Genomic DNA, 16,260 nt, shown 5'->3' on the forward strand with positions numbered 1-16,260 from the left:
TAGCTGGGGCCCAAAAGAAAACCCTTTTAAAAAAAAACAAAAAAAAAAAAAAAAAGTTACTAATGTAAGTGAACGTATCAGGAAAGGATGGTGACAGTAACATAATACTGCCTTTGTTTTTCTAGGTTTCTTCAGCATTTTTCTGTTAGCAGCATTAGTCAGGAGCCTGTGATGCGAACCCATCTTCCAGTCCTGTTGCAACAAGCTGAAATCAGCCCTGCTCACAGATTAGAAAATGACAAGGTAGAGGAGTTCACTAAACATGCGGGGAACTCACAGGAGGATAATCCTGCAAGCCTATATCAGCTAACCAAAGGAGCTCTGTCCCGTCTCCACTTCCTCGAATACCGATAATGATACACATGAAACCCACTCTGTACAATGACTATCAGGCCAGGTCCCATGACTGATAAAATCCTGACACCTTGCCATGCCTACCCCTTACTTCTCCAAGTCTTTTAAACTTTCTGTATTCCTGTCCTATCAATCTTTCTAGTTATGACAAGGACTTATTTAGCAGTGGATGACATATTGTACTTTTGGGGGCGTTCTTTTTAAGACAGGGTCTCCTTGTAGCCCCAGATGACCTGGAATTCACTATGTGGACCAGGCTGGCCTCTATCTTGCAGAGATCCTCCTGCCTCAGCCTCCCAAATGCTGGATGTATGCCACCACACCTGGCTGTATTGTACTTCTTAATAAAGAAAAGGATGCCCGTGTTACCTGGGCCTTGTTGCAGTCACCAGGGTAAGGTGGTACTCTGATAAGCCTTGTCTTCCCCAGAGTGAACTTCAGTGTGCTGCTGCCCCATGCATCCTTTGACCTTCCCCCACTATTCCTTTGGAAGCCATTGTCATAGAGTCAAAGAGGGCATTTGTATCTGTGCAAGTCCAAAAAATAACTCATCTACAAAAGGAGGTAGCATAAGTAATTAGAAACACCAGTTTTTCTTTAGAAAATAAGGTTAAAAAAAAAACTTGAAAATATGTACTTTTGGTATTTTATTTAAAAGGGGCTAGAGGCCAGGTGTACATGCCTTTAATCTCAATACTCAAGAGGCTGAGACGGGGGATCTCTATGAGTCCCAGGCCAGCCTGATCTACATAATAAGTTCCAGGCCATCCAGGGGTGCATAGTGAGACCCTATCTCCAAGAGAAAAAAAAAAAAAAAGTACCATAGGACTGGTCTTAAAGTAAGAAAGTGCCTACCTGGGTGACTCTTGAAAAACCTACACCCACATTATATTTTTGGGTATATACTCTTCTTTTGCTAGGCACTTCTCTTTATGTTAGCATTCATGCTTAAATCTATGCTAAAATTTAGCTCTTCTTCATAAAATCTAACTTGACTTAAAAAAGAAAAAGAAAAAAGTATTTGGCTGTATACACATATTGTGATTTAAAGAACCAAGAACCCCCTGGGCACTAGGAATAGGACTAGGAATAGAAGAATAGAGGAATAGGAAACAAGATGGGAAAAGCTTGCTTGGGAAGTAAATAAAATGTCAGTTACATGAAGTACTTCCCAGGGAGCAAAAAGGGATTCAGTATAGAGACCATGAAGAGGGGCAGAAGAACTTGGGCTCCCACAAAAGAAAAGGGCTCCAATAGCTATCTCTGTGCTTATGTGATTATCCCTGCTACTAAATGCCACCAGGCTTAGCTTTAGTGTAAGAGGTCTATGACTGGGCCTGTCTTGATGAGTCCTGTGTATTGTGAAATAAAACATATAACTGGGTCTGATGGTTTGTGCCTGTAATCCTAAATTTCAGGAGGCTGAGGTAGGAGAATTGCTGCCAGTTTGAAACCAGCCTAGGTTATATGAGTTCCAAGCCAGCTTGGGCTATAGAGTGAGACTGTCCCAAAAGAAAATGAAAACAAGAACTTCTGATAGGCAAGCCTTGATAAGCCTTGCCGTTTATTAGACATTCGGGAATTACATGATTCTTACCTGTCTTCCTCTGCTAAACCCTTTGTCTTTCAGTAAATTTTTTATTTTTTATTTATTTATTTATTCTTTTTGGTCTTTTTGAAGCAGGGTCTCCCCGTAGCTCCAGCTGTCCTGGAACTCACTATGTAGACCAGGCTGGCCTTGAACTCACAGAGATCCGCTTGCTTCTACCTTCCAAGTGCTGGGACTACAGGCGTGCACCACCACACCCGGCCAGTAATTTTTTTTAAGTCTTTGAGACAAGGTCTCCCTGTAGCCGGGCTGGCCTGGAATTCACAGAGATCTGCCTACCTCTGCCTCCTGAGTGCTGGGATTAAAGGCTTGTGCCATCACACCCAGCTTCAGTAAATTTCTTAAATGGCCTTGGGGTATCTACCTGAAGAAGAGCCGGTTTTCCTGTGCTGGTAAATGAGGCTGCATGGCTCCTTTTCTTCCATGAGAGTCCAAAGTCCTTCTCATGTCCAGGGAGTTTTGACCCAGCCCAGGCCATGTGGTTTGGAGGCCATGGACATCTAGACAGAAGAATCCCAGTATAGCTCCTCTCCTCACCACATTCACCACACCAGTATAGCTTGGGACATTTCTGTCCTAGACTTCCTTTCTGCTCAGTGTTTGCCTAAGAAATGTTATCCTGAAAATCTGCTTTACAAAGGAGGTCTGTGATCTTAAGCAAGTAGACTCTCTAAATACATTATATTTTATTTTACTTATTGGTTTTATTGTTTTTTTTTTTGAGACAGGGTCTCCCTGTAGCCCCAGCTGTCCTGGAACTCACTATGTAGACCAGGCTGGCCTTGAACTCACAGAGACCCACCTGCCTCTGCCTCCCGAGTGCTGGGACTAAAGGTGTGCGTCACCATGCCTGGCTAATACATTATATTTTAATTGATATAGTCACAACCTGCTCTACAGAAATTAGAACAATAAGGCTACTTTTTATAAAGCAGACTATGGGTCAGGCGCTATTCTAAGTACTTTATGTAAATTAACTCCATTTGTCCTCACACCTAACATGTAAAGTAGGCTTTGCCATTAGCCTTCAGTCACAGAGCTAGTGAATGATGGTTCTGAGCTTCAAACCCACAAAGCCTGGGTCTAGAAATCAGTTCTCTTAATCTTTTGCAGTTTTCTTCTCAGTTGAATTGGAAAATCATGTGTCTTTTTCTTTTGTGTAGGTAATCATCAACATTGTAACTGGCCTCCCTGGCTGTCATGCTAGCCAGCTCTGTGCTTTTCTGGTCACTCTGCATAAAGAATATGGCAGGTTAGTACAGCTTCCACTTTTTCTTTGGGGAAAGAAATTGTATTTCTGGGCCTGCCCTAGTATAGGTTTCCTTAGATGTGTATTGACATTTGACATGACGTATTGACACAGTAGTCATCCATCCATCTGTCCATTTAACACACTGTTTAGTGTTTCCCGTAGTCCAGACACTGATCTGAACGTGAAGGAATACATTAGGGGGAAAATTAGACAAGAAAATCTCTGCTCTCAGGGCCTGGAGAGATGGCTCAGCAGTTAAGAACACTTGCTGTTCTTCCAGAGGACTCAGGTTCAATTCCCAGCATGCACATGGCAGCTAACAACCATGTGACTTTAGTTCCGGGGATCTGACCCCCTCTTCTGGCTTCTGCAGGCATTGTATGCATGTAGTACACTTACATAACATGCAGGCAAACACTCATACCATAAAATAAAAACAATAAAATATTTCTTTAAAAAAGAAAATCTCTGGGGTTAGGGATTTAGCTCGGTGGTAGAGCGCTTGCCTAGCAAGGGCAAGGCCCTGGGTTCGGTCCTCAGCTCCAAAAAAAAAAAAGACAGAATAACAAAAAAGACCAAAAAAAACCAAGGCAGCAAAAAAGAAAATCTCTGCTCTCACAGAGTTTATGTTGTAGTTTGAAAAGGTTGTTAGCCAGATAAGGAAGATGTAGTATATTAGTGAACAAAAAGTGCTGTGGAAGTCAGGTATGCTAGCACATGCCTATAATCCAAGCACTTGAGAGACTGAGGTAGTAGGATTGCCATGCCTTCAAGGCCAGCCTTGGCTACATAGTGAGTACCAAGCCAGCACCAACCAAAAAGTGCTATGGAAAAAAAAATAAAAGCAGAGAAAAGTACAGGAAGTATAAGCTTAGAATGGGGTTCTGGTTTGTTTGTTTTCTTCATTTCTTTATTGTGTGTGTATGCTGTGTCTGTTGTGGGTATACATGTGCCATGTTGCATGTGTGAAGGTCAGAAGACAACTTTTTTTTTTGGTCTTTTTGAAACAGGGTCTCCCTGTAGCCCCAGCTGTCCTGTAACTCACTATATAGACCAAGCTGGCCTTGAACTCAGAGATCCGCCTGTCTCTGCCTCCCGAGTGCTGCGATCAAGGGTGTGCACCACCTGGCTAGAAGACAACTTTTGAGAGTCAGTTCTCTCTCTACATGTGAGTCCCAGGAATTGAATTCAGGTGGTCAGGCTTGGCAAACAAGTTCCTTTACCAGCCTAACCACCTCTCCAACCCAGGCATTCCAGTTTTAAATGATGAAGAAAGACCTCTTTGAAAGGTTGACATCGAGCAAAGACCTAAAGAAATAAGGGAATGAAAGCTGGTGTTGTAGCTCATAGTGTGCTTGCCTAGCATGCCTGAAGTCTGGGCTCAATGTCCAGTACCACATAAATTAAGTGTAGTGGCACACACTTGTAATCCCAGCAACTCAGGAAGTAGACACAGGAGGATCAGAAATTCCAGGTCATCCTCAACTGTACAAGAGGTTAAAAGCTGGCCTGTTTCAAAAAGAAAGAAAAGCAAAAGAATGGAAGAAATAGGAGAGGAAGAGGCAGAAGAGGAAGGAAAAGGAAATTTAAAAGGGATGACAAGTGATATCTACCGGAAGAGCATCATAGGAACAAGATGAGCAAGTGTAAGGAGCTAGAAGTATGTCTGATATGTATGTAGGGAAAGTCAGGACCATAGTGGCTTTAAGAACTTGGGAATTGGAGACCACAAGGGCCTACATGAGTCCAGGCACAGTAGGACATGCTAGCTGAAGTGACATTAGGGAAGTAATTCATTCACCACTTTGCATGACTAGCAGATTACTAATCAACCCTTGCTTGTGAGCCAGGCATTTAATATCTAGTCTGCTCCAAAGTAAGGCATTCTACAGGATACTATAAAGGAACTGAAAAGAAATTGTTGGAGGATTCAAAGTTTAGGATGGGAGGCTGTAGGAATGAGAAGGCATGCTTTGGAAATATGCTAGGGAAATACTGAGTCTTGTTTAATAAGTACTTAAAGGCTAACCAGATCCTCACATCGAGTGCTTTTGTCCTATAAACATTTTTTTTTGATAATTGAAGAAAGATCTCATTGTAGCTCATGCTTGCCTTGAACTTGGTATGTAGCTATAGTGGAGGATGACTTTGATCTTGATCTTTCTACCTCCACCTTCCAAGTGCTGGATTATAAGCATGAGCCACCATACCCAGATTTTCTTTTCTTTCTTCCTTCCTCGCCCCGTTTTTTAGACAACAGTCTAATGTAGTCTAGACTTCACTATGTAACTCAGTTATGGCAACCCTTTCCCTCAGCCTCTTGAATACTGGCTTTATAGGCAACTGCCACCATTCCTAGCTGTTGTCCTATAAACATTCTGAATTCCTGAGCTGGCCTGGAACTCACTGTGTAGACCAGGCTGGCCTCAAACTCACACCTTGAACACTGGGATTAAGGCGTGCATCACCACACCCAGCTGACCTTGCCTATTTCTTATTAGCAAGAGTTATACTGTGCACTAAAGCCATCTTTATCAGGAAATAACTGCCTGGTCAGGAATCTTTCTCACCTCTGAAGCCTTTTTGACCATATGCTTACCTGTTCTTGTTCCCTATGGCAGGAAATTTTTTTTCAAAAGCTCCAGTGATTGCAGGATACTGGGTTCCCAACCCAGCTAGTGCCCACTGCCTGTATGTGTGATGTCACAGTTGCTTTCTCTCCATAGATACATTAGGAGAATATTTTTGAGAATACTGATCATGTTTAAATCCGTGGCTGGTGTGGTGGGGGTTTGGGGGGGTGGAGAGATAGCTCAACAGTTAAGAGCATTGGCTGCTCTTGCTGAAGACCCAGGTTTGATTCCCAGCACCCACATAGCAGCTAAAAACCATCCATAACTCCAGTTCCAGGGGACCCAACACCTTCTTCTGACCTCCATGGGCATTGCACAACACAAGTGTACTTACATACATGCAGGCAATACACTCATACACATAAAATAAAATAAAACAGGCCAGGCGTGGTGGCACACGCCTTTAGTCCCAGCACTTGGGAGGCAGAGGCAAGCGGTCTCTGTGAGTTTGAGGCTAGCCTGGTCTACATAGCAAGTTCCAGGATAACTGGGGCTACAGGGAGACCCTGTCTCAAAAAGACAAAAAAAGAAAATAAAAATTTAATTATATTAAATTAAAATAATAAATAAAATATTTTAAATCCATTAGGTGGTCTTATGCTAAGATTACCTTTACCATTTCCAGGTGGATGGTGTACCGCCAAATCATGGACAGCTCTGAATGTTTTCATGCTGCCCACTTCCAAAAATACCTTTCCAGTGTCCTGGAGGCCCAACAGAATCGCTCCGCCCGTCAGTCAGCTTATAGCCGAAAGAAGACCAGGCTGCTGGTGGTATTACAAGGGTGAGTGTTAGAGATCTGGGAGTAGTCAAGTGAGGTGGTGATCTTTGTCATTGCTGTTACCTTATATGTAGCAAACCTAGGCACAGAACAAACTCCAAATGTGCCCTAGTATCTGCATAGTACAGAAAGGCTAGGACCTTGTTGCCATACTGTGGCCAAGGGTGGCAATCTTAGCTACACAGGTTTCAATTTTATTTCTATGGCATAATATCCCCTGGAAGTGGGGGATTAGGGAATCTGGCAAAGATTCTCCAGTAGTTCTTAAGAGTAATAGTAGTCTTTGAACTTCTTCCTTTGCCATCTAGACAAGGGAGCCTCATCTGTTTTATTCCTCCCTTTTATGGCCCTTAAACTTAGTAGTCTCCAAGTCCCCGTTTCCCCAATGGCTAGCCTAAGGGAGTTTCTTGGGATGCACAGTGAGAAACATGCATAGTCCAGTTGAATTGGAGTTTCTGCCTCACGACTGATGCAGAACTGTGATTGTAGGCTTCTTAAATCCTGAAACCCCTGATAAATAGTATTATCAAGGGCATGCAACATGGGCCTTCCCTGTGGGAGTCGTATCCTCCCTCTCCCCCTCCCTTGGTCTCTCTCTCTCTTGCCCTCGCTCTCTCCCTCCATCCTTCCCTCTTTCCTTCCCTCCCTCCTTCTCTCCATGTGTATGAGGCATATATGTAGTATATGTGCAGGTATATGTGTGTTCACATATGGAACCAGAAGAAGACAGAAGGTGTCCTGCTCTGCTACTCTCACCCTATTCCTTTGAAACAGGTTTCATAGAACCTAGACCTAGGCGGTCAGCCTTCTGTCTCTGACCATACAGCACTGGGGTAACAGGCAGACACAACCATGCCTGGCTTTTTTTTTTTAAACCTAGATGTTGGAGATTCAAACTCAAATCCTCATGCTTGCATAGCAAATGCTTTACCTACTGAGCCATCTCCCCAGCCTGGGAAGGAAGATTTGACAGAGCATTTTCCACTGCTCCAGAGAACTCTGGCCAAAGAGAATAGGCCTTCCATGGAGGGTACCTTGCAAGTTCATTATCACCTGGGCCCCTGAGAAGAATGCATTGGGTCAGGAAAACAGAGCCTCTACTTTTCTCTAGTGTTATGTTTGTAAAGAAGTTTTGTGTTGTGCTCACTATAATTAGTCTTTATTGCAGGCTGTTTGTTTTCAGTAAAGAATAAGCCCAGATCCAAAACCCTATTTGGGCTCCTAATTGTGATGATGGGGCTTAGAGGGAGCTGGTGTGGTGGACCTGAGGAAGGAGACATGTCTTCAGGCACTAACAGACCTTGTTCTCATACCCCACCTACAGTTTTCCTTCTGCCAGCGCTTTTGTCCCACTGTCAGTGTATGCTGTGGAGTCCACAGAGGAGGAACCTGGCCTTGGAAACCCTTGTTTTCTTCAGGTTTTCTATTACTTCTGACAGTCAAAGGAATGGGTTGGCCCAGCACCACCACCTCCTGAGCTGAGAGTCACCCGGAGTGTGAACCTAGAAGGGAATTTGACAGCTTGTCATTGTACAGCTGAGATCACTTCTATTGTCTATCATTTCAGAGAGCATTGTTGATTCCTTGTATATATCTGACTCTACAAGTCTGTAAAAATGTTAGCTATCCTGGCAGCTTCTGGTCTTCATAGAGTATATATGACCAGCCAGTTCTTAAAATATTTTTATTTAGGCCAGGTGTGGTGGTGCACGCCTTTAATCCCAGCATTTGGGAGGCAGAGGCAGGCGGATCTCTGTGAGTTTGGGGCCAGCCTGGTCTACATAGTTCCAGGCCAACTGAGGCCACAAGGAGACCCACTCAAAAAAATTATTATTTTTATTTTTTTATGTGTGTGAGTGTATTGCTTGCATGCATTAAGTGCACCCGTGTCATGCAATGCCTGTAGAGGTAAGAAGAGGGCATCCAATCCCCTGGAACTGGAATTACAAATGGTTGTTAGCCACCATGTAAGTGGGAATCAAAGCTGGCGCCTCTGCAAGAGCAGCCATTGTTCTTAACCAGTGAGCCAGCTCTCCAGCCTGACCAGCTAGTTCTTGTAGAGTAGCCCCAGCCTTCACCCAATCATATCACAGCATGTAAGGGACTCCTATAGATGTCCTAAATGACTCAAATGAGAATAACAGCTAGGGCAAGCCATGGTGGTTGACACCTGTATATAATTCCAGCATTTGGAATGTGGCAGTAGGAAGATCAGAGTTTAAAGCCAACTTTGGCTTCATAGTGAGTTTGAGGCCAACCTAGGTTACGTGAGACTCTGTCTCAAAAAAATGGGGAAGGGGCTAAAACGATTCCTTAGCAGTTAAGACCACATACTTCTCTTTCAGAGGGCATGAGTTCAGTTCCTAACACCCATGTGGGTGACTCACAACTGCCTGTAATTCAAGCCCCCACCGGCACTCACATGTCCATACCCACAGGTACACATGTACACATAATTTTAAAAATTAATAAAAATATGGGACTGGAAAGATAGTTTTGTGGTTAAGAGCATTAGCTGCTCTTGAAGAAGACCCAGGTTTGGTGCCCAGCACCCAAATGGCCACTCAAAACAGTCAGTAACTCCAGTTTCAAGGGATTTGATGCCCTCTTCTGGCCTCCACAGGAATTGCATGCCTGGGTGCACAAATACATGTAGGCAAAACACTCATACGTGTAAAATTTAAAAATTAATAAAAATAAATCCTTTTTAAAAAAGAACATCTAATAGCAGCTCAATACTGTGACTCTTCACTAAGGTACTATCCTTACAGATTTGGTCCAATTTTTTAGACCCAATAGGTAAATGTAGTTACCTGCTTTATACCTTGTTCATCTCCTTGGCACTGGACATTATTAAAGGCCTACCAACACTGCACTGGAAAGAGACTCATATGGCCATACACACATACCCAAGAGGAGAAGCCAGTAAGCAGGGGCTAGGGCTCACTCAATAGTTTCTTTTATAAGGCAGACATAGTAACTCATAGTAATCTTGCATTTGGGAGGCTGAAGCAGGAGGATTGCCACAAGTTCAAGGCCAGCCTATTCTAGACAACAAGTTCAGGCCACCTAGAGCTACACAGTGAGAGCCTGGATGGATGGATGGATGGATGGATGGATGGATGGATGGATGGGTGGATGGGTGGATGGGACAGACAGATAGGTAGGCAGACAAACAGGGAGGAGGGGGGCAGCCAGGCCCCAATAGTGAACTTAGCACACTCTTTCCTCTACTGAAACTCTGCCGGACCAGGGTGGGGTTGCATGATACTGTAATATGGGATAAAACCAAGGGTCTTTTTACAGATGAGTTGTTTGTAGGAACTCAGGATATATCTCTGGCAGGCTGTACCCACCCCACCACCTCCCACCAGTCTTCCAAGGGCTCAGACACATACAGGTCTATCTGATCTGCCAGACTGCCCATCAGGTTGGAATTCTCGCCATAGAAACAGATTTTTTTAATATGTTTTTAAAATTTTATTATTTTCATTTTATGTATATTAGTGTATTGCTTAGATGTACGTAAATGCACCCATGTCATGCAATGCCCATGGAGAACAGAAGGTGTCAGATCTCCTGAAACTGGAAATAGGAATGGTTCTTAGCTGTCATGTGGATGCCAGGAATCGAACCCAGGTCCTCTGCAAGAACAGTCAGTGCTCTTAAGCACTGAGTTGGAGCTATCTCTCCAACTCTAATGTATTTTTTTATTTAATTTTTGTTTTATGTGTATGGGTGTTTTGCCTGCATGTATGTAAGTGCACCCATGTTGTGCAGTGCCCACAGAGGCCAGAAGTGGGCTTCAGATCCCGTGGAACTGTAGTTATAGGCAGTTGAGATGTGTGAGCTGGGAATTGAACCCAGGTCTTCTGTAAGAACAGCCATTGCTCTTAACTACTGAGCCATCTCTCCAGCCCAGAAACAGATTTTTTGATAATAGTCTGGGTCCACTGGGACAGTGCTGTTCTCTATGATGTAAAGAAGTCTCTTCTTAGAGTAGCCCAAGGTCTGCTGGGGATTGAATGCCCGGTTCCTTCACCTACCTTGCTTTTGACAGCAGAGACTATAACAGTGAACAGCCACCTCATACTGTTTACTGTAGCAGACAAAAAAAATGCACAAAAAGAAAACTAAAGAAATAATCAGGGGCTGGAGAGATGGCTAAGTGGTTAAGAGCACTGACTGCACTTGCAAAGGACACAAGTTCGATTCCCAGCACCCACATGGTGACTAACAACCATCCACAGCTCCAATTCCAGGGAATCCAACACCCTCTTCTGACCTCCATGGGCATTGCATAACACAGGTGCACTTACACACATGCAGGCAATACACTCATACACAAAAAATACATACATACATACATACATACATACATACATACATAAATAAATATTTTTTAAAAGAGAAAGGATCGTTGGGGATTTAGCTCAGTGGTAGCAAGCGCAAGGCCCTGGGTTTGGGCCTCAGCTCCAGGAAAAAAAAAAAAAAAAAAAAAGGCCAGGCATGGGGGGGCCCACCTTTAATCCCAGCACTTGGGAGGCAGAGGCAGGCGGATCTTTGTGAGTTCGAGGTCAGCCTGGTCTACATAGTGAGTTCCAGGACAGCTGGGGCTACAAGGAGACCCTGTCTCAAAAAGACCAAAAAAAAAGAAAAAGAAAATAAAAGAAAGGATCAAACAAAAATAACGAAGAAACTGCATACAGTCAATGCTTTGGAGAAGAACTGGGGAAGGATACAAGGAGTTCCAAGAAGGAGTATCTCCATTATTGCATAGGGTGTGTGAAGTCATGGTGTCTTTCATAAGACGCTACTTGAGTGACTGAAGAGTGCTTACTTCTCTATCAGAGGACTAGAGTTTGGATCCCAGCACCCACATGGAGAGCTCACAAATATCTGTAACTCTAGCTCCAAGGGTTCCAAAGCCCTCCTTCTGACCTCCATGGACACCTGTACACACATACTAAACAATAAAAGATGCCACTTGACATAGCTCAGTTGGTAGAGCACTCAACTACCATGTGCAAGACCGAGTTTGATCCCCAGCACCACAAAAATGACAACAGAATGCACTTGAGAAAAGACCTGAAGGGAGCAAGCCAGGCAGATACCAGAGGAAAAGAACATTCCAGGCAGATGGAACAGAGAGTACAAAGGTAGACATACACCTGTCATGTTCAGAGAGGAGCCAGAACTCCAAAGTGGTTGGATTAGGGAGAAGGGACAAGATAATGGAATTCTTCCTACATTCTGAGAGGTCAGATTGTGCAGGACTGCCTGGCCCATGGGAAGGGTTTTGGTTTTTGCACTGAGATGAAACCACTAGAGGGTTTTGAACAGAGTAATGTGATCTGTCAAAGGGTTTAGCATATCCCTCTGGCTTCCATGTTGAGAATGGATTGCCAGGAGACAAGACAAAAGTAGGGGAGCTAAGCTGGGCATGGTGGCACACACTTTTAATCCCAGCACTAGGAGGCAGAGGCAGGTGGATCTCAGATCGAGGCTGGCTTGGTCTACATGATGAGTTCCAGGCTTTCTGGAGCCTCATGGAGACCCTGTCTCAGAAAGACCAAAAAAAAAAAAAAGTAGGGGAGACAGCCAGCCAGGAGATGGTTGGGGTGATCTAGGCAAAACAGTAGCAGTTTGGACCCAATGAGAATATGAGCAGATCTCTTCTAGTTACATGTTGAAGACTAAGAAGAATAAAATGAAGTCAAAGAGGATTCCAGATCTTTTAGTGTCGTGTCTGAAAGAATAAAGTTCCCACAGCTAAGAATAACAAGGACTTGATAACTTCTAAGTGAAATTATCAAATTGGCTCTGTAAATCAAGATTGGAGGGAGTTCCAGGCAGAAGATAGGAATAGAAATGGGATGTTACATGTGAAATGGGAAGGAGAGGGAAAAGCTACCAAAGAAAATTGACACTGACAGGAGTTCATAAGTTAATGATTAGAAAACACGGAGTCCCACTTTCAGAGCCCCCAGTCATTTTGCAGGCTTCCTATCCTCAGAATAGGTTGGCTCTTCTACCCCCTCTTGCCAGTTAGGACTGAAAGAATTTTGGAATGCAGAAACAGTTGGTGAATTCTGGGGCTTTAAATCCTAAAGTCAGGTGACACAAGGCCCCTATAGCAAGCTTCTGGGGTTTTTTTTGGGGGGGGGCGGATTTTTTGAGACAGGGTCTCTCTATAGCCCCAGCTGTCCTGGAACTCACTATGTAGACTAGTCTGGCCTTGAACTCCCAGAGACCCCTGCCTCTGCTGGGATTAAAGGCCTGTGCTGCCATACCTAGCCAAGCTTCTGTTTTTGGTCTTCCTTCTGGCCTTGCCCACTCAGCCACTCAGTATCCTCCTAGTAAGCTAACCATTTGCTTTTCTCCCTTCAGCTACACAGATGTTATTGATGTTGTTCAGGCCCTGCAGACTCACCCAGACATAAATGTCAAGTCCTGTTTCAGCATTGGTGCCATCACAGTGTGTGTGGAGCCCCTGAGTTGCTACATGGAGCACAGGTACAGACATGACTAACTCCAGCCCAAGTGATTTTTCCCCTACCCACCAGAATGAGACAGGTCTTTATACATGTTTGACTTTTGGAACATATCAGTCTACCTTGTGTGTTGTAAATACTCTATTATTATTTTTTGTTTGTTTGTTTTCTGTTTTTGTTTTGCTTTGGGAATTTTTTGAAGTATTTGATACCTTATGGGTCACTTAGTTCCATCTTACCTTTTTTTTTGACACTGGGTCTCCCTGTAGCCCCAACTGTCCTGGAACTCATTATGTAGACCAGACTGGCCTCGCACTCACAGAGGATCTGCCCGCCTCTGCCTCCTGAGTGCTGGGATTAAAGGCAGGGCATGGGTCACCATGCCCAGCTTGGGATTTTACTTTAATAGTACAGCCACTGTACGCCTTCTTTGCTCTGATACATAAACTCCAACCCATGCTCAGAGCAGGGAACTCCAACTAAACTCAGTGTGCCATACACAAAAGAAATACATCAAGGTAGGAGGAAGACTTGTTAAGAAGAAGGGCTACAACAGGAGTGCTGGGATCAAAGGCGTGCGCCACCACGCCCGACTTTATTATTTTTATTTTATGTGTATGAGTGTATTACCTGCATGTGTGTAAGTGCACCTGTGTCATGCAATGCCTGAGGCGGTCAGAAGGAGGCATTGGATTCCCCCAGAACTGGAGTTACAGATGGTTGTTAACTGCTGTGTGGGTGCTGGTAATCAAACCTAGGTGCTCTGTAAGAGCAGTCAGTGCTCTTAGCTGCTGAGTCATCTCTCCAGCCCCCTGGGGATTTTTTTTTTTTTTGTACAATTTTTATTGAATTTTTACACAAAAATTTTATATAAAACTTTTATTTTGTGTATATGAGTGTATTGCCTGCATATATGTGAGTGCACCTGTGTCATCAGAAGAGGGCTTTGTATTCCCCTGGAACTGGGGTTAAGGACAGTTTGTAGCCACCATGTGGGTGCTGGGAATGGAACCCAGGTCCTCTGCAAGAGTAGTTAGTGCTCTTAACCACTGAGCCATCTCTCCAACCCCTATATAAAACATTTTAATAATCTTTATACCCCCTCCCCACCCATAGCCACTGCCACTGGATTTCATGCATTCTGTCATTTATATTAAGGCCTATTAAGTCAAGTTACTGTACCTAGCCATCCCTCAATGCAAGTTCATCCACTCAGGTCTAGTCAGCCTATCTAGAGTCACTCCCTTAAAGAAGATCAGCTCTCCCTCACCCAGCAGTAATAAGCTGCCAATAATTCTTTGACTAAGATTGGGTCCTGCTCTTCTGTGCTGGGTTTTTGTCTGCTTAAGTTTGCATGGGTCTTGTGCATGCTAACACTATTGCTGTAGGTTCATATGATGACGGTCCCAGCCTGTAAGACTCTCTTTCCCTCCGTTATTCTTTGACTTGTGTGAAGTACTAAAAAGATGCAAAGCCAAAGAAGGGGAAAAAAAAAAAAACAGTTATGAACGACAGACTTCATTCACTTCTGTGAGAACAGGAGCCATGTCCTTTCAATTCTTTGTACATAGTACAGGGTTGAGGATATATCTCCATGGTTGGGCACTTGCCTAATGTACATAATAGACCCTGGGTTCAGTCTCAAGCACTGCAAAAAAAGAAGGAAGGCTTGGGGATGGAGATGGTGGAAGGGAACTGTCTGGTAAAAGTTGAATGTCGTAGCAAAGGCCTGTAGTCCCAGTACTCAGGAAGCAGAGACAAGAGAATCACTAATTTGAAGCCATACTGGGCTATAGCAATTTCTAGGCCAACCTAGGCTATAGTGAGACCCTGTTTCAAAGGAAAAACTACTTGGAGCCAGGTGTGGTGGCGCATGCCTTTAATTCCAGCACTTGGGAGGCAGAGGCAGGCAGATTTCTGTGAGTTCAAGGCCAGCCTGGTCTACATAGTGAGTTCCGAGCCAACTGGGGCTACAGGGAGACCCTGTCTCAAAAAGACCAAAAACAGGAAGAAAGAAAGAAATGCTTGGTGACCAAGTGGGCACTCAAGGTCAGCCTAAGCTACAGAATGAGAAAAACCCTTTCTCAAAACAGTGTAAATAGGTATGCCAACACGTGTACCAAAGACATATTTTAATAAATGTGATATAAAAAGACTGAAGATTAGTGCATAATTATTTAAATATAGACATAATGCTTAAGTTGAGTGAGTGACTATGGAATATAAAAATATAACAGAATCAAGGCTAATAAAGTATGAGTATTCTGGTATGCTGATTTCTTTACTTTTTTCAAATTGAGAGGTCAAAATATTTAAGTCAATAAATAAAAGTTGCTAATTTGCTCACTTTTTAGATATTAATGAGAAATTTCTGAGTTCTGTCTAGGAAGTAATTTACTATAGTGATTTATTAATGCTCTATTTAAAACTAAGGATTGGTCCTTGGAGCATGTGAAGTGGTATAAGAGAATTGTGGGAAGCCAGAGCATAAATAATAATTATAATAATAGGTTATAGCCCAGGCTACACAGTGAGCTCAGTGGCCTCTAGTTCAGAAGAACGTAACTCAAAATGGGCCTTGCACAACACAGGTGCACTTACCTACATGCAGGCAATACACGCATACACATAAAAATAATAAAATAAATTTTTTTAAAGTAATATTTAAATACTCCCCCCCGCCAAAAAAAAAAAAAAAAAACTGCCAGGCATAATGGCACACACCTTCAAGACCAGCACTGGAAGGCTGAGGCAGGCAGTTCTCTGTGAGATCAAGGCCAGCCTGGTCTACATAGTAAGTTCAAGGTTAGCTGGGGCTATAGGGAGACCCCCATCTGAAAAACAACAACAACAGCAAAAAAGTAAAATTTAGGGGCTGGAGGGATGGCTCAGTGGTTAAGAACACTGGCTGTTCTTGCAGAAGACCTGAATTTGAATCCCAGCACCCACATAGCAGCCAAAAACTGTAAGTCCAGTTCCAGGGTATCCAACAGCTCTTCTGTCTTCTGTGGGCATTGCACGACACGCGTACACTTACCTACATGCAGGCAAAGCATGCATACACATAAAATAGAAATAATAAATAAAATATTTTAAAAAATAAAAAATATTAAAAAATAAAATTATTTTTTTTAAAT

At 43.4% G+C, this 16,260-nt stretch overlaps 1 protein-coding gene across 3 annotated transcripts in view; it reads left to right on the plus strand.

The window, feature by feature from the left end:
• CUNH20orf194 (chromosome unknown C20orf194 homolog) overlaps nt 1-16,260 on the plus strand; it is a 257,297-nt gene that overhangs the window by 187,269 nt on the left and 53,768 nt on the right. For all 3 annotated transcript variants that reach the window (XM_029556875.1, XM_029556874.1, XM_008854459.3), the window contains exons 25-28: nt 126-243; nt 3,127-3,215; nt 6,474-6,632; nt 13,020-13,145. In XM_029556875.1, the coding sequence (XP_029412735.1) occupies nt 126-243; nt 3,127-3,215; nt 6,474-6,632; nt 13,020-13,145 (492 nt within the window). The remainder of the gene's footprint in view (nt 1-125; nt 244-3,126; nt 3,216-6,473; nt 6,633-13,019; nt 13,146-16,260) is intronic.

Source organism: Nannospalax galili, unplaced genomic scaffold, assembly GCF_000622305.1.
Source record: "Nannospalax galili isolate Female #2095 unplaced genomic scaffold, S.galili_v1.0 scaffold707, whole genome shotgun sequence".
Taxonomy (NCBI): domain Eukaryota; kingdom Metazoa; phylum Chordata; class Mammalia; order Rodentia; family Spalacidae; genus Nannospalax; species Nannospalax galili.